The 24,674-nt window shown below is 41.0% G+C and overlaps 1 protein-coding gene across 2 annotated transcripts; it reads left to right on the plus strand.

Annotated features, from left to right (window-relative positions):
- Positions 1 to 669: 669 nt before the first annotated feature.
- CEP57 (centrosomal protein 57) lies at positions 670 to 23,534 on the plus strand. Of its 2 annotated transcripts, XM_018071093.1 has the most exons (11): positions 670 to 696; positions 5,006 to 5,162; positions 8,193 to 8,372; positions 8,687 to 8,808; positions 9,694 to 9,810; positions 15,251 to 15,328; positions 16,443 to 16,547; positions 16,704 to 16,784; positions 17,147 to 17,391; positions 20,799 to 20,943; positions 22,313 to 23,534. In XM_018071093.1, the coding sequence occupies exons 1-11, from the start codon at positions 682 to 684 to the stop codon at positions 22,547 to 22,549; spliced, it is 1,482 nt and encodes a 493-aa protein (XP_017926582.1). In that variant the 5' UTR covers positions 670 to 681; the 3' UTR covers positions 22,550 to 23,534. The 2 variants fall into 2 exon arrangements, with proteins under 2 accessions (XP_017926582.1, XP_017926583.1); XM_018071094.1 differs by lacking the exon at positions 9,694 to 9,810.
- Positions 23,535 to 24,674: the final 1,140 nt, after the last annotated feature.

The following is a 24,674-nucleotide window of genomic DNA, read 5'->3' on the forward strand; positions in this document are numbered from 1 at the left end:
TAAGGGCGATGGAAGCTGGCTTGTCTGTTAAAGACTATATATGTATGTGTATATATATATATGTATATATCTATGTGTATGTTTACGTATATATATGTGTATATTTATCTATGTATATGTATATGTGTGTGCATGGTATACGCGCGTATGTTTTATAAAGAGACAAATACTCTGCTGTTGAAACCAGCCTTCTTGCTGTCCCCGTACCAGTGTCTGGAAGTGCTGTCTGTAAGTGAATGGGAATAAAATTTTGAATTCGGTTTATTCTCAGTAATAACTTGGGGTCATGCCTTTGAAAACTCCTGCTCCAAGGCCAGGCGGGGCTCAGTTAAAGCCGTGGTGGTGCAGCGCTGGGTCAGCCGGGTGAGCGCAGCGAGCCCAGGTTTCCCAGCAGAAAGCTGGGAGAGCCGGATTGAGCCTCTGGTGGTTTGTCTTTGTAAGTCGAAAACGTTACCTGAAGCTGAGGCTCAGCTCTGGTGTGTTCCTGTGCCCTCAGGCGCACGTGGGAGCACCTGGCAGCTTGGTGGGAGCACCGTGCAGGTGGTTGCACACGGGGGACCGGAATATCCTCGTCCGTATCCCTCTGAAGATGCGGAGTGTAGAGGAGCAGTGGCAAAATTTGTGAAAAGCTGTGTCTTTATACGTGCTTTGGAGGAGCAGAGATGGTGAAAAGGGTGCAGCATGATGGCGTGTGAGGTCTATCTTAGGAGGACTCACAGTTTGGGGGTCTCACTGCCTGCATGGTGAGCTCCCGTCTCGGGGTTCTCTGTTGTGTGTCTCCTCTCCTGCGTTGTGAGCCTACAGTTACACCTGTACCAGCAAGAGTAATTTGAGGGCCGCTGTGTTCCTTCCTGACTGGTATTTTTTTCTAGGATGCCTAGAGGAGGATGTCAGAAGACTAGTTTTAGTATTCAGTAGGTAAATGTAGGCCGTTTAATTAATTTAGTTAGCAAAACAAAACTTTGGGGGGAAAAAAACTTGCCCACTGCAGACTAATTGTATGTGTTCAAAAAAAAGAAGCGGAAACAAATTTAATGTTTTCCAAACTTGGAAAACAGTTGCTTTTAATACATTTGGCATTCTACAGCAGACACTTTACAAAAAATGCTGTGTTGTGCCAACATTTCCCCCCCCCCCATTTGATGTAATTGCTTAACTAAGTGAACTTTTTTATGTCTGCATTTAACTAGAGATGTTATTAAAATGTAGAGTGCTCCTGACTCTGTCTGTATCAGGGAGGCACAGACAGCACTTAAGTTGGCCTCTGGGTGATAGGGCCAACTTCCTTCTTCACTTTCCTAGTTATACAGTACTAAGGGAAGATGGCAGGTGGTTAATTGAAATTGCCTCTCCAAAATGACTACTTTGAAAGTTCTAATAACAGGGTTCTTGGATATTTTATGCTTAGTAAACTCGGTACCTTGTTATTCTTTTTTTTTCTAAATCCCTACATAGTTTTCCTGGGTTTGGTTTTTTTTTTAGCCAAGTGTGTCATTTAAAGCATTACCAAGCATCAGTCTCTTTTTCTCTTTATTTTTTTTTTTTGGTTCTGAGCACCCACAGAAAAACTTGCTATTGCCACTCTAATTTAGTCCCTTTTTCCAGTGGCAGTCGTGCTGACTTTGTCCCTTCATGCTTCCTTGCTGCAGTTATTGCCTGAAAGATGTTGTGTCCTTCTCTCTTTAGTTCTACAGTTTGTTTATAAAGCATTGTTATTTTTACTGCCCATGGATCTAGTACGTTTGTGTAAGATAACAAGAAAAACAGGTGGTTTTTTCCTTACTGAAAAGATTGATACACCACTGCCTTCTGCATAGTTTTTTGTGGTGTGTTATATCTCTTTATTGTGGCAGGGAAGTAACAACATCATGGTGGGTCATTTTTACTATCTATACAAGTTGTTTGCTTTGAAAAGTGTCCCCCCAGTCCCAAATTGCTGATTTTTTTTGGAAAACTTTCCATATGAGGTTGTGTCTTTTTTTTTTTTTTCCCTATTGTGTTCAGCCTTTGAGAGCTCGAGGAGGTTGCTGTGTGCTGGTGGTGTGTTCAGCTATCGCTGCTCTGTGTTTTTAACGTTCCCTTCTGCATGCTTGAGTAGGCAGTTGATAGGCAGTCGTAGAAGCAATGAATTTTGGAAGGTTATGTCTGCAGGCCTGTGGAGATTAAATGTGCTCAGCTCACTACTGTTATGTAATACTGGTGCACTTGGCTCATTCTGGGACTGTTAAGCCTCTTCATTTACTATTCTGAGGCTTTAGCGTGGCATAAGGAAGGAAAGACTAGAGGGAGTACCCTGAAAGAGGGAGAGGAGATGTAGTGAGCAAATGTGGCCTAGCTGAGATTCAGAGCAAATTATACAGAGTTTCCTGAATTATGGTGGTTTTTTTTTTTTTTTAATGTTTCATGATCTTCCTGAGCACTGGAGCATGATGCTCCCCATGAGATTTTCCAAGAGCAGGAACAGACTTGGAGGATTTTTAATGACTTGAGAGAAACCAGAGAGAAGAGCGGAGAATTGCTGTGATGTTGGAGTTTGAACTTTCTGATGGGGAAATTCCTTGATGCTGTTTCATAAACTTTCCCAAAGTATTCAGTCGACTTATTTAAAGTCCCTTTTTGTGAAACTGAATATAAGATAGTCTTTTGCTTAAATATATAAGGAAAATGCACTTAGTAGCAAATGGTTATTTAGACTGAAGTAAAGAATGATTGCCCGTACAATATATCATATTCCAGCAAAATTTTTTCAGTATTTATTTCAAGCAGATATCTGTACTGACTATTACACTATTCGAATTAGTGCCTGTTCCCTGCATCCAGGTGGATTTTGGAAGACATACAACTAGTCAAAAGCCTCTATTTTCTTTGCTTTGTGTGACTTGGTGTTCAAGTGTTCTGAGTATGCCAGCTTTTTCTTTCAAATTGGTCTGCTGTTGGCTAGGAAAATGCTACTTGTGCCAATTAAAAACAAACAAAGGAACTCCTGTAGTTTGGTGGTTTTATGTAGTTGTATTTAATTCTCAGACAAGACTTTACCTATAAAGACATAAAAGATGGTAGAGACATCTAGGAAGATTGTGATGCTGTCAGCCCTACTTTGGTTTCAGATTCCCCTTTTTCTTTTGACTGTTTCATGGGATACCTTTGATTTGAATCAATAGCAGACAGTATATTGATATTTGAATCAATTGTGACTGTTGTTTGGGTTGTTGAGGCTTATGTCGCTGCTGTTCTTTTATTGCCTGCTGCAAGCACTGTGTCTTGCTTGGTTCATTTTTAATTCATCATTTGGTCTTAGTATTCTGTGTTCATCAGTGCAATTTCCTGTGACATTGATGGTATTTTTGCAAGAGTGAGATTTAGGTCTTCATGTTAGCACCTAACAAGCTTTCAGTCTTAAATTCACATGTTCTGATTGGACCAGTGAGGCTGCTGAACATAAAACACTGTGTATTTGCATGCATACAACACTTCTTCAAAATATTTGTAATAAGGTATTCTTAATTAGGGATTAGTGTTTTAATTGATTTTCTGTGGTAGCAAAACTTCTTGTGCAAATGCGGTTATTTTGAGAAAAGTCATTATGTTGTGTAGGAAAATATTATAAACACAAACTGCAAAGCATTCATAAAACTGTGCTTAGAAACACCAATTGATGCATTCGGAGTTCTTAAGATCCTAATTTCTTGTCCATGACAAATCACTTTCTTTATAAGTGGAAATTAGCTGTGTATGGGTTTTAAGTAACTTACAAATTTTCTTATTTTTTTTCCTGTATTATTTTTCCTCCTCATAGTGCATTTTGGGCTGTTGTCGAATTTGTTATGAGATACTTAATACTTTCTGTATTTCAATTTAGGTCATGATATGCTCCCAATGATTGGTATTTGCAAAAGCTTAAAATCAGCCTGCCAAGATCAGCAGTTCCTCAGCTGACATACTAGTGGAGGGGGAAAGCTGTAGGAGCTTCACATCTGCCTGCAGCCCACTTCTCTCCTAGGCTACCTTCAGATTCTGCCACTGAAATGTTTAGTGTTGGGCACAGTGGAGAGGAATTACTCTTGCACATTAAAAACAAGCATTCATCTACCATTTAATTCATGTACACAGATCAGAAAGCTTAGGCCAGGTAGCCAGTTTGAGTCAAACCCATAAACATGGTAATCCAAGTGCTGTGTCCCATTTGCTTAGAAGAATCAGGTTAGAAAGCACATGGCTTAATGGTATTCCATCTGCATAGAGTCTTCACATCCAGGGGGTCCCCTCTGGTCGTTGCAACATCCAAAACACAGCAGATGTTTGGAGAGTTGGTGTAGACTGCTTGGAAGACCGTGGTCTCTGTGGTCATGTTTTTGAGAGCAGTCTCAAGCTGATCAAAGGGCGTATTGCTGCTTAGAGGCAGGAGTACCTTCCTGGCCGTGATCTGCTCTGCTTTTCCTGTGCTGATTCCACTAACCAGGTGTCTTGAGAGGTTCAATATATTAATGGAAAGATAGGAAAGATGAATTGAAGCCAGTGCAAGAGAGGGGTTGGGACTCTGCAGTTGAGAGGGTGAGGTGAGAGTGTCCTGTGCCCCATCTGCAGTCAGTGAGCTGTTGTGTTGGATGGGGGGATGTAGAACTGTGGTCCTGGGTGTGCCTTATCAGCTTTGGCCACCTTAGTGCAGTACCTCATGTGCAGTGAATACAAGCAGTAATTAACAAGGCAGTTGTTTTCCAGCTGACTGTATTGCCTTCTCCCAGTAAGTGACAGTATCAGTAAATGCAAAATAAAAGTGGAAATTGGAAACTCGTACGAGAGACATTTTTCTCTTAGATACTGTTTTTAATTGAGGGGGAGTTGGATGTAAAAATGACACAACCTAAGAAAGGAAATACAGCTTTTGTGGTATAAGAGTCTCCTGCAGTAGTACTTCCACACATCATCTGATAGAATTCTACTTTTCTTTATTTTTGTTATTGCGACAAGCAAAAATGTGAATAACATCTTTTTTTTTTATTTTCAGGATGATCTGCACAAAGCTCATAACTCTACATCAGTCACAGATGGACTCTCTGCAACTTCATTTATAGAATATCCAAATTACAAGCCATTTATTAATTCTGATTTGCAGCGCTCCCCATGGAAACCAGTAATTCCATATCCTGAAAGTCATAGCAGAGGTAATAGTTCATCAAAGTTGTTTTCTTCCTGTTTCCAAATCATGTGGTAAAATAAATACATGTGTGTGCTCCACATCTACAAAGGTTGCAGTCTTTTTATCCTTTTATCACTTCCCAGTGATGTCCAGGTCACCTGTTTTGTAGGCCCTTTGCTCTTCTCTTTCTGAAGAACACCTGATGAGAAAGGTCATCTTACAGCTGGAGAAAGATGCTGTTCTTTGGTAGTAGAGAACTGTAAAAGTGTGTGAGTGCTTTCTGAAGTTGTACTGACGTGTTTTCTTTGCCCCTTCTTTAGTCCTCCTCTCTTTTAATCTTTCCTCTCCCGAGTTCACAGCTGAGTTAGAAATAAGGAGACTTAAGTCCTCAGAATGGTTTGGACCAAAGGAAGAGGTTTGGTCTGACAGAAACCGTAAGGCTTGTCATGGTCAAAGGGTGTGTCAAGTATTTATCGTGTCAGCGAAGACTTAGAGGATACAGAGAGGAGCACAATGCTGAACTGAGAGCTCACCACACTAGAAAGGGAGGCAATTTTACTCCCATTTATTCTTTCTTGTTTCTAGGCTATTCTTTCTCCCTCCTTTCCCACTCTGGTCCTGGTGTTTATCTCCAGATATGTCTTGCCTGACAGGACAAAAACCATTCTTGTTTAGTTTTCTGTTATTTTAGTGAATTGGCTTGTCATGCAGTGAGATGTATTCCAAAGCTGCCTTGTGGGGGGTAGGTACAGGAGGCAGCATAAAGAGTTGGGAGACTAGAGCAGGACTGATCCTTTGATAAGATGTTTGGCTCGGGTTCATTGCAATAATGTTCCTTTGAGGCTGGAGTGGCATGGAGGCTTAAAGTTATGAACAACTTTGTATTTTTTCCTTATAGGGGAAAAAAGTGAGAAATACTTAGGATGAATCCTAATATTACTTAAACTAAGTAAAAAATCAGAATGATACCCTTAAGTCCCTGTTCCAATAACACAGTTCACGTCTGAATTACTAGAGGCTTATATGTTAGTTACCTAGTAGGTGAAATCTTAATTCTTGAAGTGCTATTTAAATTCCAGTATATACTCTCAATACCATCAGTTCTGAGAGTGCTGTTGACACAAAACTGAAAGAATCTTGTAACAGATGAAAAATTGGATGTGCAGAAAAGAACTTCCTTATGAATTACTGATGTAGATGTATTTTTGTAGATTGTGTATGTTGCATTAGCAACAAACCTTTGACTCTTAAGTTTCCACTTGGCAACTTAGTTTCAAACAGGGAATCTGCCAACTGGAAAGTAAGTACAGATGATGGAAGACAACTGGATAAATTATATCCCTTTTTAAAAATTAACAAATATTTTTATTTTCAAAAAATGTTGAAGTGTAAGTAAATATGAATACATACTGAAAATCGAATCGAGCCTGAGTGTGATCCAATGTATTTCTCTTTTTGCATAGCCTATAAAAATGCAGAAATGATCTGGAGTGTATACTTCAGTAAGTGTAAGAATATGGTAATTAACTTCAAATGGGAAAATTGATTTGATTGTTATTGAGGATCCTTATTGCTCCTTCCACCCTCCCATGTTAAAAAAAATCATATTGAAAAATCCTGAAATTGAGTATGGTAAATTCTGTTTATTCTGGTTTTAATTTCTTTGTGTTGTATCTGTGTGTGTCTCACCATGCATAGTTGGCTTTAATACTCTAATAGAAATGGCTGAATGATACTTGGCATCTTCTTGGGTTTCACCTTTATCTATTCATTGCTTGAGTTGCTTTATTGCTGTATTTTGTTAGTCATTGTTGTGAATATACAGGGGTTTCAATTTAGCTTTTAAGGATAATAGTAACAAATATGTTTATAGTTTCAGCTATGCCCATTTCAACTGAATTCTAGGAACAGTATTATAAAGAGAGAACAGGGTGCAGTTGGTGACTCTGATATAGCAAATAGGGCCAAATTATTAATAACTTCCCCTTAACTGTGACTGCTGTCACTACTTATGTACTTAACAGTTACCTTAAAGCAGGTAGTTCTTACTGATGTGATACTCTCATGCTATTCTGCATTTCAAGATTTGATAAATTTTTACTCTGGAAAACTTGTTCTGATAAATATTTTTCCCCTTTTTTTTTTATTTTTGGTAATCTGATGCAATCCCAACTTCTGTAGTGCTCATGCATTCTGTAATAAAGGTATATTCTTTCTCTGGAGTGGATTTAAGCACAAAGGAGTGTGCTAATGCTGCCTTGCAGATTAGTCTGCTATATGAGCTGTATGTACAGATGTTCTTGTGTTTTACTTTAGCACACCTATATAGGGGAAGGGATTTATGGTTATGGATCCCTTTACAGAATTAAACAATACAGCTAAGAGATGCAATACATCAGATTACCAGCAGATGGTCTAATTGCAAGGTGATGTGAATTCTATTACATCTGCTTTTCTTTTTGTGGTGATGAATATATAAAGGCTTTGTTTAGTAATTGCTAAAGCTGGGAATGCAACAGAAAGGGGAAAATGGTTCAGCACAAAGGAGATGCATGTTTTTGGGGAGAGGAGGGAAACACGAGCAAAACCAGAACAATTAAAAAAGAATTCCACTTAGAAATAAGCACTTCTATAGCCCTTCTGATAGCTAACCTTTATTATACTCTGTGGCTATGAGTAATTATACAGAGAACTGCCAGTATTTTGACTATCTAGTTGTAACTTTTTTTTCCTTTCGATAAAGAGTCAGGGCATGCACTGTTTGCACTTAACCAACATAATATTTACATGCCTTGTTCTGGGATATAGTTGTATATTTCCTAAATGTATCAGGTGAAAGGTGTGCACCAAGGGCATCTATTTGTTTGAGACTAGTTTTAGAATCAGCTATGGTTTAAAGGGAAGCAGGTCTTAATTCCTGGAAGGAGTGTTGGATGCTTGTAAGGAACATTTTGGCTTTGTTACATAACATGCTTTTATAGAAACATTTCAAGTTCAATGTTGCCTTGAAGTGGTGATTTAATGATATCTAACAAAAAGTACTTGTTCATTACAGCCATATTTTCTGCTCTGAAGAATCTCCAGGAAAAAATTCATCGGCTGGAGTTGGAAAGGTTTCAGGCGGAGGAGAATGTAAAACACCTCAGCAGGGAAACAGCAGACTATAAGAAAGTACTGAGTGAACAAATGGAACATAAAGAGCATGACAAGACTGAAGTGTCAAAGAAAAATCAAGGTTGTTTGCAAAACTTTGTATGGATACTACAGAACACTGACGTGGATGAAACCTTATTTCTATTGATACGTGAAGTAATTTCAATTTACTTTCAGCATCTCTTAATTTGCAATGACACATGGAGTTATAAAAAATAATTTAAAAACATACTTTGTTTTAAGGATTTATGTGCATACAGAAGTTAATTAGGCATAATATGTGAGTTTGTTGAGATGGTCCTTTACTTGTTTGTTTTGGAACTGTCTTGAAAACAGAAAAAAATCCCAGAACCAAACAGTACATGATTTCAGTTTTCTGCCTTCTGTTATCTTCAGAACTGGCTTCTCAGCTGGCAGCTGCAGAGTCTCGGTGCAGTCTTCTAGAGAAACAGCTGGACTACATGAGAAAAATGATCCAGCATGCAGAAAATGAGAAATCTCATCTCTTGGAGAAACAGGTGTGTTCTCAAAATTATCTCAGAGTTAAATCATAATCATTAACTATGTCATGATTTTTCATAGTTTCTGTGATATTCATACTTTGAAGTGTGGATGTCTATTTCAGCTGGCCTTTATATACTTAGTTGTGGATAGTTTCCCTACTTACATTTCCTAGTCTTCTCATGACCCTGGTATTTTCTTTGTGCACCTATTTCTAAGGCAGTATCAGGCTCTGGTATGAATAAGAATTGTTTGCTTCGGTATGATTGGCTTACTACCATAGCTCATACTTACCCCATGTAAGTTATACCCATGTACCACTGGAAAAAAACTCCCTTTTGTGTTCACACTCTTCAGATCTTTGGGGGTATTCTTTGCTAGCACTGCTTTTGATAAACTAGTGGTGAAATACTCATTATGTAGAAATAGCAGTAAAATTTGTTTCCCACCATGAGTGACTAGGATTTGACCTATATCTAAAATGAACTTGAATTTTATAAGTGTATCGATCACCTAGAATTCTCTGTTCATTGGTCTCTATGGCTGTTCTACTTCTGTCTGTTAAATATTTGCTAAAGGAAAAAAAAATATAAGAAAGCTATCTCTAGTAGCTGCATAATGAATTTGGTTTTGTTTTTTTACCAAACCTTGGTTTGGAGGAAGGAGAGACTGCAGAATCTTCTCTCATCAGACTGTGGTTGAGTATGCAGTTCCCCAGCATTGGTGGAGCAGTAGTGAAGTTTTCTCCCTGATTGTAGCACCATCTAAAATTGCACAGAGGAAGTAGAAGTTCCTTTGCACTGTTTATGGGCCTCCTTTGTGCTCCAGACACAAGGCTTACTATAGATGGTCTTATATTATTGTACTTATAAATTGTTTTCCTTTTCAATTCTCCCTTCAAGGGTTCATTGGAGAGAGATCGGCTTCTTAATCAGTCACATGTTCAGTCTAAATTGGAAAAGCTGGATATGCTGGAAAAAGAGTATAGGAGACTTACTACGATGCAGTCCATAGCAGAGGTCTGTCATTTGTGTTGGATACTATATCAGATTTGTCTTGTTTGTTGTAATCAGCACTTGATAGCTATATGTCAATTAAAGAGCTGAGCAAAACTTTGTGCTGTAGAGAAAGACAGTGACTAAACTTCTTTTTAAAGCTGAAGTGTTGTAAAAATTTAAAGTTATTGCTGAAAGTCTGCGTGGCTAGATGGGCTCTGGGTCACTGTATACTGCAAGAGTTGGTGTTTTGTTAAGCCTTAACAGTACCTGTTCGTGTTCCTCTTTTGTGCTTAGTTGGTGCCTAGGCACGTAACTTTGCAGGCATTCCTAAGATCTCAACTTCTGAGTTGCCTTGCTACTGGATGATTTGCAGTTACTTTCTGTTATGACCCAGGTTTAACTTGACTTGTGTGAATTTGGTGTGTGGGTTTTTTTTTCTTTTAGCCCTCTTTCTTAAGAAACACAATTATTGCTAGTTACTTTGCGTGCAGATTTCTGGAGTGTGGCATTGCAGGGCCTCTGGCACGGGATGGCTGTCAGTGGGTTTGAACCAGGCTGCCATTTCAGGACTCCTTTTGAATCAGTAGCTTTTACGAGTTCAACATGATTCTGTTTGGTCATATGCTGTTGTGGTGGGTTGACTCTTGAATTTTTATAATTTTTGTAATTTTATAATGAGAAATAAAACCAAATCTCACCATGGGCTGCAGGAGAATCTCTGCTTTGGCACCTGGAGTACCTCCTCCGTCTCATTCATTGACTTTGGGGTCTGCAGGGCTGTTGCTTTCACATATCCTCTCTCCTCTCTTCTGGCTGCTGCTCCTCAGCAGGTTTTCTTCTGCTTCTTACGTCTTTTATTCTAGAGGTGCTGCCCCCCTGCTGTTGGGCTCAGCCTTTGGCCAGTGGTGGGTCTGTCTTGGTGCTGGCTGGCATTGGCTCTTTCAGACAGAGGAAAGGCTTCCAGCTGCTCCTCACAGAAGCCACCCCTGTAGCTCCTCACTACCAAAACTTTGCCATGCAAACTGTGGTTTTGGCTTTTGAGGTCCCGTGCACTTACCTCTTTCTGCTGCTGTAGAGACCACAAGTCTCCCAAGCCTGGAAACTACAGAGAACTTAACCAGGGAGAGGCTTCCACCTGCAAGTTTCTTCCCTGCTCCCCCAAAAGGACCAGATAGTACATGATTAGATGGTGGTATTGAGGATGGCAGGTCTGGGTCCTGTCAAAATCACAGGCTTGCCACCCTGCATACCAGCATTTACCAGGTGCTGAAGTAGATGGTATATCTCCAGGAGTATGTAAGGAGATGTTTGGTATTAAATCTTTAGCTACTTGGTTTGCTGCAGGACCTTTAGACATCACAACTATTCTTGTAAGTCCCTGAGCCAAGGCAGCTGTAACAAGCTGTTTAAGATCCTGACACTCCATTGTGGTGAGCTGCAGTTGTGGAGTACAAGTGTCTCCATTGTTGACTTTGGCCAAACACTTGTGAAAAGAAATAAGTGTCTTCTGGGTCTTGTTCAGTGAAAGAAGCAGTAGTTTCCTCCAGGGTCAAAGTTGTAATAACTGGTTCAGCAACTAGAATTCCCTCTGAAGGGCTTTTACCAAGTTTTTTTCTGGTAGCAACTGAAGTTTAATAAAGCTGGGTTGTTTGCCTTTTTGTGTGTGGCTAGTGAAAATCATTTCAGCCTTATTTTTTTTTTCTGGATCTAGCTAGATGTCTTTGCTTCTTTATGAATTAGCAGCTGTTGCAGTTAAATCTGTTTTAGTGGAATTGGGTGTTCACACAATTTTGAAGCAATTCTGGGAACTGAAAAAGATATGGATCTAGCTATGACTAAAGGTCATTTACCTTGTGATGATGAGCCATTTTCTGGTTCACAGGTCTGTCTGCGTCTGTGGTTATGGGATATGTTCCTATGTGAGCATCTGTGTGCTAGGTGTTACCTTATAGTCCTGAAGGAGTGACTGTACTCCCTGATCAGAACAGTTGCATCTGTTTCATCTTTGATCTGTAGTTATGACCATGGGACCACAGGACTGTTTTCAAGTTGAATTTGAAGCAAGAAATAAAGACTTTCATACATGGTGCATTGAAATGGATGGAAAGTGATGAGGTGACTGCTCATGAGCAAGCACTAATTTAACTGCCTCTGATTTCAGGCACTGCCAGGGCACAAGCTGTGGGTGGGTCTTACTGAGAGCATTTCATCTCTGCAGAGCCACTGTCTGGCCCTATAAGTATATTATCTTCAAGCAATTTGCTAATGTTAATATTACCTGTGGAAAAGGAAATGCTGACATTCCTATTTCTGTGAAGTACCTGTAATAGGAGTACTTACCCTAGAAATGCTTTTGAGGCATGTTTATTGCAAGTGTAGTCCTGCAGTGCAGTCTCTGGATAGCTGGCTGAAAAGATCTGAACATATCTCTGTCTGAGAATGGAGTAAGGACAGGGTTGTTTCCTAAAAATGCAATTTGGGCTTTGGTCTTGTATGTAGACAAGTGACCAGAATTTGAATGTATGTGTGGATGATGCTTTTTGAACAACTGTGGTTCACAGTAATTGATTTTAGTGCTAACAATGAAACTTAATAAACCCCCACCATTTCTGCGAACAGAAGTGATGAAACTTCGCATCCTGTTGTGGCTGTGCACTACCCACACCTCTAGCTTTTCCTCTGCCCTCTCATTGCCAGGTGGTGAGAAGCAGCAGCTTCCCTGTTTCAGCTGGGTGACACTGACTGCTCAGCTGCCCAGCAGATGCTAATTTGCAAGGCAGCGAAGCACAGAGGTAAAAGCTGTCTTTACTCTGGAGACATTTCCTCTCTGGTGGAACTAATTTGGATGCTTATCCCAGCAGCCAATTTTATGACATTTAGGTGTTCTTTATCTGTGAGGTCTCATAACTTTCTGTCTTTGGTTGAAGTTTTTTGAGGGATAGAATGCCATCCAGAGGGTCCTGGACAAGCTCAGGAAGCCTACCCACAGGAACCTCATGAGGGTCAATGAGGCCAAGTGCAAGGTGCTACTTGTGGGTCAGGGCACCTTCCCCCCAGGCTGGAGAGTAAAAGGATTGAGAGCAGCCCTGACAAGAAGGACTTGTGGGCTCTTGTGCATAAAAAACTGGACATGAGCCAACAGTGTGCACTCACAGCCCAGAATGCCAACCATATCTTGGGCTGCATCAGGAGCAGTGTGGCCAGCAGGCCAAGGGAGGTGATTGTCCCCCTCTACTATGCCCTTGTGGGACTCTGCCTGGAGTGCTGCATCCAGCTATGGGGTCCCCAGAACAGGAAAAACATGGACCTCTTGGATCAGGTCCAGAGGAGGCCTCAAAAATGGTCAGAGGGCTGGAACATCTCTCCTATGAAGACAGGCTGAGAGGGTTGGAGTTGTTTAGCCTGGAGAAAAGAAGGCTGCAGGGAGATCTTGTTGTGGCCTTGCAGTACTTAAAGTACTTAAAGGGGCTTATGAGAAAAATGGGGACAGATGTTTTAGCAGGGCCTGTAGCAGTAGGACAAGGGGCAGTAGTTTTAAACTGGAAGAGGATAGACTTAGACTAAATACAAGGAAGAAATGTTTTACAATGAGGGTGGCAAAATGCTGGAACAGGTTGTCCAGAGAGGTTGTAGATGCCCCCATTCCTGGAAATATTCAAAATCAGGTTGGACAGGGCTCTGAGAAACATAGTCTAGTGGAAGGTGTTCCTGCCCATGGCAGGGGGCTTGGGCTTAAGTGACCTTTAAGGATCCCTTTAAAACCAAACCATCCTATGATTCTGTGATTCTCTGAGTGAGGTGATTGCATGAGACTTAATGTCTATTTTTGCCCGTTTTCTAAGAGAAATTGAAATACTTTGTTTCTATGTTTTTCATTTAAATTCTTTGCAGTGGCTACTGCTGATCAAGCAGACTGTTTAGGCAGCCAGCTTGCTTTGTAGTGCTATCTTAGATGATGGGCAGTACTAGCAGGGAGGGTCTGTTTGCTTGCCCCTGTGGCCTCTCTTTATTGAAGATAGTTGAGTGATCTGTGCAATACTTTCTTCTATAAACAAGAAAACAGAATTATTTTAGGAATCTAACTTGAGTATATAATTTCTAATAGGGTCTATCACGGATGATACAGTAAGATATACACTTGCTGTGCAGCTGGACAGCTAGCTGAGGGAATATTTATTCATTTCAGAATAAAAGCCTTGGCCCAGCTTCATGACAATCTTCACTTTAAACAGAATATTTTTCTTACTGAAAATTCTGTCAAGACTTCACAGGCTAATAAAAGATCCTTATAGACTGAACACAAGGAAATCAAGAGCTATGCCAGTAAGTGGGCACAAGGTCAGAAAACAAGTTACCTGGAGTACATCTGTTTAGAATGGAAAAAACAATCATCAGGAGGGTTCTTGTATTCAACAGAAAAAGTTGATTCCTTTATATAGTGCCTTTGTCCTGAACGTTTATCCAGGCTTTTGCCTTTTAACACCTTTGTATAACAGCTCATTACATTATTCTTGCAGTTAATGCTTAAGTAAAGAAAAACTGAAATTATTTTCTTCTTCAGTGTAGTGCATTTATAAACAAACAGAAGTGTACAAATACAGCTGTTGCTCTGTATTTCATGCTTTTCTGCCTTAAGTTTGATTAGTGGCTTTGAGTTATCAGTCTTTGTGGGGAGAGAAGGGAAGTTGTTTTGTGTACTGGAGCTCAGGATTATTTTTTCTCTCTACTGTGTAAAGTCAGCTACTTGATAACTTTCACATTGGGAATTTCAGTGTATCCTGAAATTTAAACAAGGTTTTCATTTGTTGGAGGGTTTACAAAGAAATGTCTGGTTTTGCCCTTAAACTTTTTCTTTGAAAAGGGGTTTCAGAAGAGTTCTTACATGCTTTTGCGATAAAAACGTGAAATTACTTCAGTTTTGTTTAAAGGCATCATACAAACTTTCCTCCCTCTTCTTTATTAGGATGGTGGCTAGATGTTCAAAAATTCTTTTCTTGTAAGACTGTAAGTTACAGATTTTAGCAAAAATACCATTAGTGATCTAAGTAAAGCAAGTCTTCTCTCGCCTTAGGATGATACATGATATGTCTTTGTTAGCTCTTTTGTAGTACAGAATCTTGGAGGATAATGTACACAAAGCAACTTACTTTCTAGAGTGTTTTTACAGCTGGAGAGGGAGATACCTTTGTGTATTGCTGTCAGCTGTGACCTAAATTCATATATCAATTATGGAAGTAACAATAGAAAAATCAAGTTTTAAGCATAAGATTTTTGACTGCTGTATTTATGCCTATACAGACAAAGCATCAGCAATTGTTCTAATGCTAAATTACCTTTGTTTCACTTGCCTCTAAGTCATAAGCTGAACTCATAGTTTTGCTCAAGCTCTTAGTATTGTAGGCTTCAAGATGAAAAAATGGTTTCATTAGTAATGCTATTATTTTTATTCATCTTTGACTAGAAAAAAATGAAAGAGCTGGAACAGAAGCTTTGGGAGGAAGAACATGCAAGGAAGCTTGTTCAGGAAAAAGCAGCTGAGGTAACCAACAGGAAATTTCTTTTGCACTGCTATGCACTGTAATTAGCTCTTCCTTTTTATCAGATTTTCAGCTAAGCTTACTGAAAGTGCTTCCCATATACATCAAAGAATAATGAAATCCTGGGTTTAGTCTTTTTTTTTTTTTCCTTATTTCTTTTTTCTCCTGTTTGGGGTACCACATGTTCTGAAGTTCTCTGAGCTTTTTCTAACAGCACCTGTGCACTGAAGCTTTGATTTCTCTACTAAATAAGTTAGTTGGAAAAGAGGAGTAAAAATTCAGACTAATAAAGAATTGAGTGTGCATGAGGATCTCTAAGTAGATCAAGGTCAACAAGTGTGCTCCCTGTTGATAATTGTAATTAAAACAGAAGAAGGTAAAAAAGAGACAATGCACTCTTGGTTATGAGCCCATAAGGATGCTGGTCTTCTCCTAACCTGGATGTGCAGTGTTTGTTAAATGCTTATTGTTTGCTGAAGAATTATGGAGGTAATGTGTTAGGCTCTAACCTTTGCCATGAGTTTGCTGTGATGGGGAAAGGGGTATCTCAAATTCATCATGAAAAATTGTACTGTGAATGCTTCTAGATGAGATTGGTTATGACATGATTTGTAAAGCCATGCCATGTCCTGGCAACATGCTGTTATCAAGCCAACAGCAAAGCATAAATGATTCACTGTCAACAGGGAGTTCTAAACTTAACTCTTTCAAAAGATGGTTTGGTGGTTGGGTGTTTATTGTGTTTGTTTGGAGTTCTGTCAATAAAACAGAAGTAGTTGCCTGTTAACTCTATGCCATGGGGTTGGGTGGCTTGGATTTCCCTACTACTTTGTCAAGTATAAAGCACAGCTGATGTTTTGGCACTTGCCTGTGTGGGGCTAATGCAGTAAGGCTAATTCTCTAATTTACTAGGATTACTGATGAGTAGTGCTACCAGAGGAAGTATTTAATGTTTAAATGGACCTTGGAAAGGAAAAGTATCCTAAAAATTTACAGCCCTTGCTTTCAGAGAGCCTGTATTTTAAAAACTCTTGATTTGCAATTCTCTGCTTACTCTCTCTCTCTCATTATTTATTAATATAATTTCAGTAACTCCTCTTATTCCCTCAATTAAAGCTTCAGACAGGCCTGGAAACCAACAGACTACTGATTCAAGCAGCATCACCATTGCTTTCTCCAAAAGCAAGACAACCCAGGAAAAAAGCTAAGCAGACAGAGAAGGTAAGATGGGGAGAAGAGAAAGGCAGTTACTGAGGACTTAAATAAGGATGTGTGCATGTGATCGAGAAGCAGGTTTCTTCCTTTATTACATAGTAAAGGGAAAATGGGTTTGCTGTAGTCTAATCTTTGCTAAATATTTCTCTTCTTCCTTTCCAGAAATGCCCTGTTGGAAGCCGTTCCACTGTGCAGCCCCATTACAGACTGTGTCTGGGTGATGTACCCTTTGTGGCTGGGAAGGTGAGCTGATAAGCTTAATGCTCAGTAGCTGCAGCTCCTTAAGTGACTTTGACTTGGTGCACTCCTGACACCCAGTGGTCACATCATTTAATTTTCTTTGATGCTTTTGTTCAGTTAGTCTTCAAAATACTTGTTGGATATTGATAACTTGCTGAGCTGGCATTTCCAAAAACAGGTCTGCATTATGCTGCTTGACAAGCTGTTCTTGTTAGTGCTTATTAATTCAAACAAATGTTAATTCAAACAAAAAATACATTCTTGGCAGTAAAACAAAAGTGTTACTGTTGTTAAATATTCTTCGGTGTTATCAATTATCATTATCAATGCCATTTAAAAGAAGTCTCTTTCACTTTTCCTTCCAGTCTACCAGTCCCAGTCATTCAGTTGCTGCCAATGTGCAACACGTGCTACACCTGATGAAACAACACACGAAAGCTTTGTGTAACAGACATGTGGTAAACGATACTCCACTGGCAAAACCCATCAGCACTGCTTGTCCTGCCAGCAAAAGCAGAAGGCCATCCCTCCCAATGGAATCGTCTTCATCTCAGGAAGAGCTCTCAGAAGTGTTGCTGACTTTACAAGATGAATTTGGACAGATGAGTTTGTGAGTTTGATATATTCTCCACTGCAGATTATGAATATATGTTTTATATTTTGCTTGAGAAAGGTGTTAGTTTAGGAAGTCTTTGTTCTGCTGGCTACAGAGGCTGTCATTTCTCCTTGCAGTTAGAGAGAGATTCTGCTAAACAATCTGGACACCATGCCTGTGTTTATATGCAGCAATATTGAATTCAGAAGAGGCAGTGAAGTGTGGCAGCAGCCTTGATGTAGTGGATTATTGTGGTTTAAACCCAGACAGCAGCTAAGTACCACACAGCCACTTGCTCTCCCCTCCCCTCCCCACACCCCCATCCCCTCCACCCTGTTGGGATGGGCACTATACACCCTTATACTGTATCATTTATGTCCTGCCCAAGCTACACACTTTCCAGTATATCCCAGTTAACCACCATCACCTTTCCAGTCTTTTGATGCGTGCACACACACATATCATTCCCACAGTCTGTGGACCATTCCTGTACTAGTCTATCGAGTTCATTTAGTCCATGACTTTGGACTCATCTGTCAGAAGTCTTTCGGGGCAGGAAAAGGTAGTGTATGGATAGCTGCATGCTGAAGTCACTTGGAGGTTGTGGTGGATGAGAGGGTGGACATGAGCTGGCAGTGTGCATTTGCAGCCCAGAAAGCCAACCCTATCCTGGGCTACATCAAAAGCAGCATGGCCAGCAGGTTGAGGGAGTGAATTCTGCCCCTCTACTCTGCGCTGGTGAGACCTCACCTGGAGTGCTGTGTCCAGCTCTGGCACTCCTAACATAAGAAAGATATGGACCTGTTTGAGTAGGTCCAGAGGAGACTACAAAGATGATCAGAGAGCTGGAGCACCTCTCCTGTGAAGACAGACTGAAAGAGCTGGGGTTTTTCAGCCTGGAGAAACGAAGGCTCCAGGGAGACCTCATTGTGGCCTTTCAGTGCTCAAAGGAGGCTATAAGAGAGCTAGAGAGGGACTTTTTACAATGATGAGGGTGTAATGGCTTCAAACTGAAAGAGAGCAGGTTTAGGTTAGATATTAGGAAGAAATTCTTTACTGTGAGGATGATGAGGCACTAGAACAGGTTGTCCAGAGAAGATGTGGATGCCCCGTTCCTGGAAGTATTCAAGGTCAGGCTTGATGGGGCTCTGAGCAGCTTAGTCTAGTGGAAAGTGTCTCTGCCTGTGGTAGGGGGTTTGGAACTAGGTGATCTTTTAAGGTCCCTTCCAACCCAAATCATTCTATTACCTGTTGTTCTTTGACCTTCCACAACAGAAGGGTACTCTTGAGAGACCGGGCAGAGTAGAGAGCTGCTTCATTTCCTTTGTCTCCAAGGCAGCTATACAGAAAGCCCACCAGTAGCCTTTTGGGTCCTTAAAATGCCCCCTTCTGAGACAGTCTGTTCCAAGGGTGCACAGAGCCTCTGGGCCAGTTGCACTGGGGTGCTTTTGCCAATCACTCTGGCTGATTTCAGCCTCCAAGACTGTCAGCTGTTGGGATCCCCCTGTCACTCCAGAAATACAAATGGGTTCTGCCCCTGTACAGCTTGATGGCATTAGGTGCACTGTGGACCAGAGTCTACTAGTACTCCCGTGGGGCTGATGTGCCAGGCCATCTGATCCACACAGTCCAGTAAAGCCGGCTGTCCCTCTCCTGCACTGGCTGGAGACAAGGCTCCTCTAATATTGGTCTTAGGATTCTCCATTTCCGTAAAAACAAATTAAAATTCCTTTTCACAGGATCAGGAATAAGATCAGCCCTGCCACTCTGTCTGGGGAGCTGGCCACTGGAGACTTAAACACAAATGGGAATTCTTCAGGAAAGTTGCTGTTTGTTTTTTCCCTGCCTCTATGATTGAGGTAGTTATTCCATGCTACTTCCTCATGTCCTCCTTTTGGTCCCACAGCTAAAAGTCAGGGTTCCCTATAGTGTGTATTCTCCATATACTGTCTTTTGTGCAAAAGAAAGCTTACTGTTTGTGGGGTTTAAACAGTAACTCAGTCCCACTCAGCTCACTGCTCCCAGAGACACACCCTCCCCTGATCTGAACCACATTCAGCACCATGCTGCTTCCTAGCACTAAGACTGTGCTGGTTTTAACATCTTAAGGATATTCAGAGTTCTCAAGCACTATTGTAATTATCCTGGAGAAGAAGCAGAAGGTGTGGGAGGATACCTCCTCCGCAGGTTGGCTCTCCAAGGAGCAAAGGTGAAAGGTGTAATTACAAAACTTCCCCAGTAGGAGGCTCCCGCAGTGCGGAGGGACGGCGGTGCTGAGGAAACACCACCCCGCTCCCTGAGAGGAATTTCACGGCAGGGACTCCATTGTACTATAAATCAGCATTGTGACCAGCCACTATCAAGCCAATACAATGAATGTCTATAAAAAAAAAAAATCTGTTTTCACATACTCTGGTCAGATCTGTCATTACCTCAACCTCTTGTGCCCCACACTGGGTGCCAAAAAGGAGTGTCGAAGTTTAATCCCAGCCAGTAGCTAAGTACCATGCAGCTGCTTGCTCATTCCACTGTGGTGGGATGGGGAGGAAAATTGGGAAAAGGTAAAACCCATTGGTATAAATAAGGGCAGTTTAATAATTGAAATGAAGTAAAATGTAATGATAATAGTTATCAAAAGGGAAGAGAAGAATAAAACCCAAGGAGAAAAACTATGCAATGCTCAGTACAATTGCTCACCACCTTTTGATTGATGCCCAGCCTGTCCCCAGCAGCAATGGGCCCCTCCTAGCCAGCTCCCCCCAGCTTATACATTGAGGATGACATTCTGTGGTATGGAATCCCTTTGGCCAATATGGATCGGCTGTCCCAGCTATCCCCCCTCCCCAGCTTCTTGTCTACCTCCTCACTGGCAGAGCAGGAGATGCTGAAAAGCCCATGGCACTGCTCAGCAATAACAAAAACGTCAGGGTGTTATCAACATTATTTTCATATCAAATCCAAAACACAGCACTGTATCAGCTACTACAAAGAAAATTAACTCTGTCCTAGCCAAAACCAGGATGTGGACAGATACTCCATTAAAAGACAGCTTTACTAGGGGTTTTGCTTGTACTGGTTAACAGACCATAATTGTTACTGTACTGGGCAACTGCAGTAGGTACAGATACACAAAACTGAATGAGTGCTGAGATCATGCTCTCAAAGGGTTATTTGGTCACTTTGAATGTGTGATTTTAAGTTGGAAACTACTTATGTTATTAAGACTTAACATTGGAGCAGCCTGCCACCAGGATGTGCTACAAACCAGCAAAACTGTTCTTACTGGTTTGTTATGGTGTGTTGGTCATATCTGGCTGTTGATGCTCTGGTTTCCTAAAAATGTTATTTCTGAACTGGGAGTGTAAACAGTAGAAGCCAAGGGAGCTTAATGTAAGCCTTGTTCTGTCTGAATTCTATGCTAGTGATCACCAGCAGCTGTCAAAGCTCATCCAGGAAGCCCCCACCACTGCAGTCAAGGAAGATCTGGAGAGGGAACTTGAGGCACTGGTGGGAAAGATGGAAGCAAAGGCAGACCAGATCAGCAAAGTTCGGAGGCATCAGTTGCAGGTGAGTTTCTTTTGACTGTGTTCATCCTCATGGAGAGTTGCTGACTTAAGTGGCTTTTTTAGTGCTAAATACTAATCTAGCAGTAGTTGAATGAAGCAGAAATAACTACTTTGGAGTAGTATTGCATAGCTCTAGCTGCGATGTCCCAAAGTTAGTCTGAATACTTCCATCCTTCTGTCCCAGTATTTTTGCAGAAATATCCTTTCTGTCACCCTTGTGCCCACTCTTCATCCTTTCCTGGGCATGTTCTCGCATCGCATTTTACACCTCTTGTCTCTAGAACATCGTTTAACAGTTTTCCTTTACTTTGAGTAAATGACCTATTTATGTTTTGATTTGCATTTTAAAAGACCCAAAATGCCTGTTTTGCTTATTTTATAACTTTCAAAATGTTTTGAATAGTGTAGCTTGTTCGTTCAAAACTCTAAAACGTACTTTCTGTTTTCTTTCATCTTCATTAATTTTAGTGAATTCCTTTCAAAGAGCTTAACCCCATGTGTTTAATCTGGTTCAGTTCATATGAACAGAGACTTGCCCTTACCTGACATAACTGATACATAAAATATGCGTTGAGAGCTCTGCTGCTGACATCCAGAATGGACATATGAAATGTTTGCATTACTCACTTTTGATCTCTTATCTTCAGAGGAACTGCTGCAGAGAAGCAGATGTGCTGTAGTTCCCAGTAGTCATGATGCTGCATATGCTATTGGCAAAAGTTTAGGAGCCAGGATTTAGGAAAACTGCTGCAAGCTGTAAACTGGGAGGAGGAAGCACCTCTGCCTGAAGGGAGGGGAGCTATAGAAGCCACCTGTGTTGCAGTTTGGGCATATGAATGTGTCTGCACCTCAGACTGCCCAGTTCCCCATTCAGCCCTGTGCCAGCTCAATCTTTGCTGGAACGTATGGAGTCTTATTTACAGTGCTGTGTGTGGATACTGCCTCTTCACTCCAGCAGGGTGCTGGTATTCTTTATAAAGCTACATCTCTGACAGTGAATAGCTATTAAAATCATTAGTACGTATGTAGAAAAACTTTTCTACCTTTTTTTTTTTTTATCACTAGTTGGTAACAGTGACAAGTCAACTTTTTCACCCGTAACTTTTACATTCCTGATAGAGATATTTCCCCATAATGAACCTGTCAGTTTTTAAAGAGATAACCTAGTAGTTCAGACTATAAGCTAACCATAGGTGTAAATATAACAATGCTTTGTAAGGAAAATATTTATTATTCAGGGTGACTTGGAGGCATCCATTTGCTTAGCTGGGTGAAATAAGTGGTGGGATATTTCAGCTGTTTGGAAGAATTGCTGAATATGAAATGAAACAAGGTCACTCCTTAATAGTTTTTTTGGGCTTCTCTTTCAGCTAGAGAGACTTAAGAGAGAATGCAAGTCCAAAAAGACTTCTGCTAAACCAATGAAAGACAGCAGGTTCCCTGTTAGTGAGGTTAAAGTAACAACTACAGTAACCACAAAAGGAAAGAATGCTGGTCCCATCAAAGTGAAACCTGGAGAGAAGAGTCGCAAGAATCTTCAGTTGTTGAGAGACATGCAGACCATACAGACTTCACTACAGAAAGATGATATCAGCTGGGACTACTGACTGTTCTGCAGAGGTGTTCTTGAACTGTCCCAAACTGGCCAAACTTTCTCACAATCTGGATATAAAGCAGCTGCCTTTCTCGCTGTGTGGAAGAGACTACCATACGCTAAGCGCACTTTTGAAATACAGGCTCTTAGTTCTCCATCACTGCATTTGATTGTATATATTATGGTCTAGCTTAAAACACATTCCATTTTTAAGCACCCAGCCACTGAGTTGAATAGTAGGGTCCCTTATGTTGTGATTCCAGCATTCCCTCCATTTTCCTTCAGCACACCAAGCACCGCACATTTATGTGGGTTGGTGTGTGTGTGATGTGACAGTGCGATTTCACACTGCTGTTGAACTGGGAGGCTGCTCAGGATGAATCTTCTTTGAAATCGATGCTGCAGCCCTGAGTCTTAAGGGCTTTTTGTCAGTTCTGTGTGCAGCTGCAGTGACTCTATCTCTCGGGGAACATCTTTTAAAGGTGTTCTGTGGAGCTTTCTTCAAAATGCTTTCCCAGTTCCCCTTCTGCTCCATTGCATTAGTCAGCATGAATGGCAGAGGATGTTTGAGTACTCAAAAAAGGAGCAGAATAATTTATGAATTATGTTGCTTAATGATCAAAGGATATTTTTCTACAGAAATCCTACTTTAGGGAAAAGGTATAGGATAGGGGATAACACCCCGTTTCTCGTTCACAGCTTTGTGTGGTAAAGGAGTGAGATAAACCACAGGTATTTTAAACTGCAAGTGCCTCAATCATGCCTTTCAGTCCTGGCATCTTGCTTTTAACTTGAAATATGTGCTTTGATGAGCTATCTACTTTGGTAGTGGTGCAATTAATTTTGTGCTCTGACTTGCACAGCTGAGTAAATTTTATTTATTATGTTAATAATTTAAAGAATTTCCTATTAATGGAATGTACAGAAGACCTAGATTACTTGTATATACAGTGGAAAAACAATAAAGCCAGCTTGCCTGTTGAGTGAATTGTGGGAAACCTGCACTTCCTCTACATTAGCTTGGTGTTTGCTGCGGCACTGCGCCTCATCCAGTGCCCTTTTTGTGGTGAGCTGACTTCTCCCTGGTCAGGGTAACACAGGTAAGGTGAGGGTCACAGTTGTCCACGCTTGCCTGGAGCTGAACAGGGAGGGAGCTCTACAGTCAACACAGGTACAAGGGATTTGAGTTTCAGTTATGTGTAGGTGATCCACCCTGCTTGTCTCCTTGCATTGAAGGCACAGAAAGTGTTAGCTGTGATGGGAGAAGTCAAAGGCTGTTAGCCAAGTATAGTGGGAGTAACCACTTGGAGAGCAGTTCATCCCAGAGGTCTTGAAAAATCAGTAGCTGAAACTTACACTTGGTCATTTTGCTTAGGAAGGACCTCTGGAGATCAGCTTGCTCAGCTGATCGCTGTGGTTAACTTGAGCACAACCTCAGGCTGTCCTCGTGCAGCTCCTTACTGATGGAGGGCTTAGGAGTGTTTTAGGCTCCATCTGTGCTGCCTACAGTGTATGAGATGCCCAAGTTGGAAGCCTGCTAGGTGTGAGAGCATCAAGGAGCATCCAGAGTAGATCCCAAATCATCTCAGTGAATTTGGGTTTGCATAAGTTACATACAAAAATGTGAATGCTCCTTTTACACAGAAGTTACTCTGCCAATGCACCGTAAAGTGCAGAAATGGTGGAGGTTTTTTTAGTTGTGTAAGTATTTCAGAATACTTTGTGTGAAATACTTTCACAATTAAAAAATCAATTTCTGCACTTCACAGTGTATTAGGACAGTAGGTTCTGAGAGAGTTGGAGTTGTTCAGGCTGGGGAAGAGGAGGCTCTGGGGAGATCTTACAGCACCTTCCAGTACCTAAAAGCTGTAGAGGGCATGTAGTGATAGGACAAGGGGAAGTGGCTTTCAAGTGAAAGAGGGTAGGTTTAGATTAGGTATTAGGAAGAAATTGATTACTGTGAGGGTTGTGAGGCACTAGCACAGGCTGCTCAGAGAAGTTGTGGATGCCCCATCCCTGGAAGTGTTTAAGTCATGTTGGATGGGGCTCTGAGCAACCTGGTCTAGTGAAAAGTGTCTCTGCCCATGGCAGAGGGTTAGAAACTAGATGGTCTTTAAAGGTCCCTTCCAGCCCAAACC

Source organism: Manacus vitellinus, unplaced genomic scaffold (assembly GCF_001715985.3).
Source record: "Manacus vitellinus isolate BGI_N305 unplaced genomic scaffold, ASM171598v3 scaffold_2_pilon, whole genome shotgun sequence".
NCBI classification, from domain to species: domain Eukaryota; kingdom Metazoa; phylum Chordata; class Aves; order Passeriformes; family Pipridae; genus Manacus; species Manacus vitellinus.

Excerpts from the sequence above, each read along its gene's own strand:
- CEP57 (XM_018071093.1), top strand. Across the intron at positions 5,163-8,192 it reads TCCTGAAAGTCATAGCAGAG|CCATATTTTCTGCTCTGAAG; the intron begins GTAATAGTTCAT and ends TGTTCATTACAG. Across the intron at positions 17,392-20,798 it reads GAATTTGGACAGATGAGTTT|TGATCACCAGCAGCTGTCAA; the intron begins GTGAGTTTGATA and ends ATTCTATGCTAG.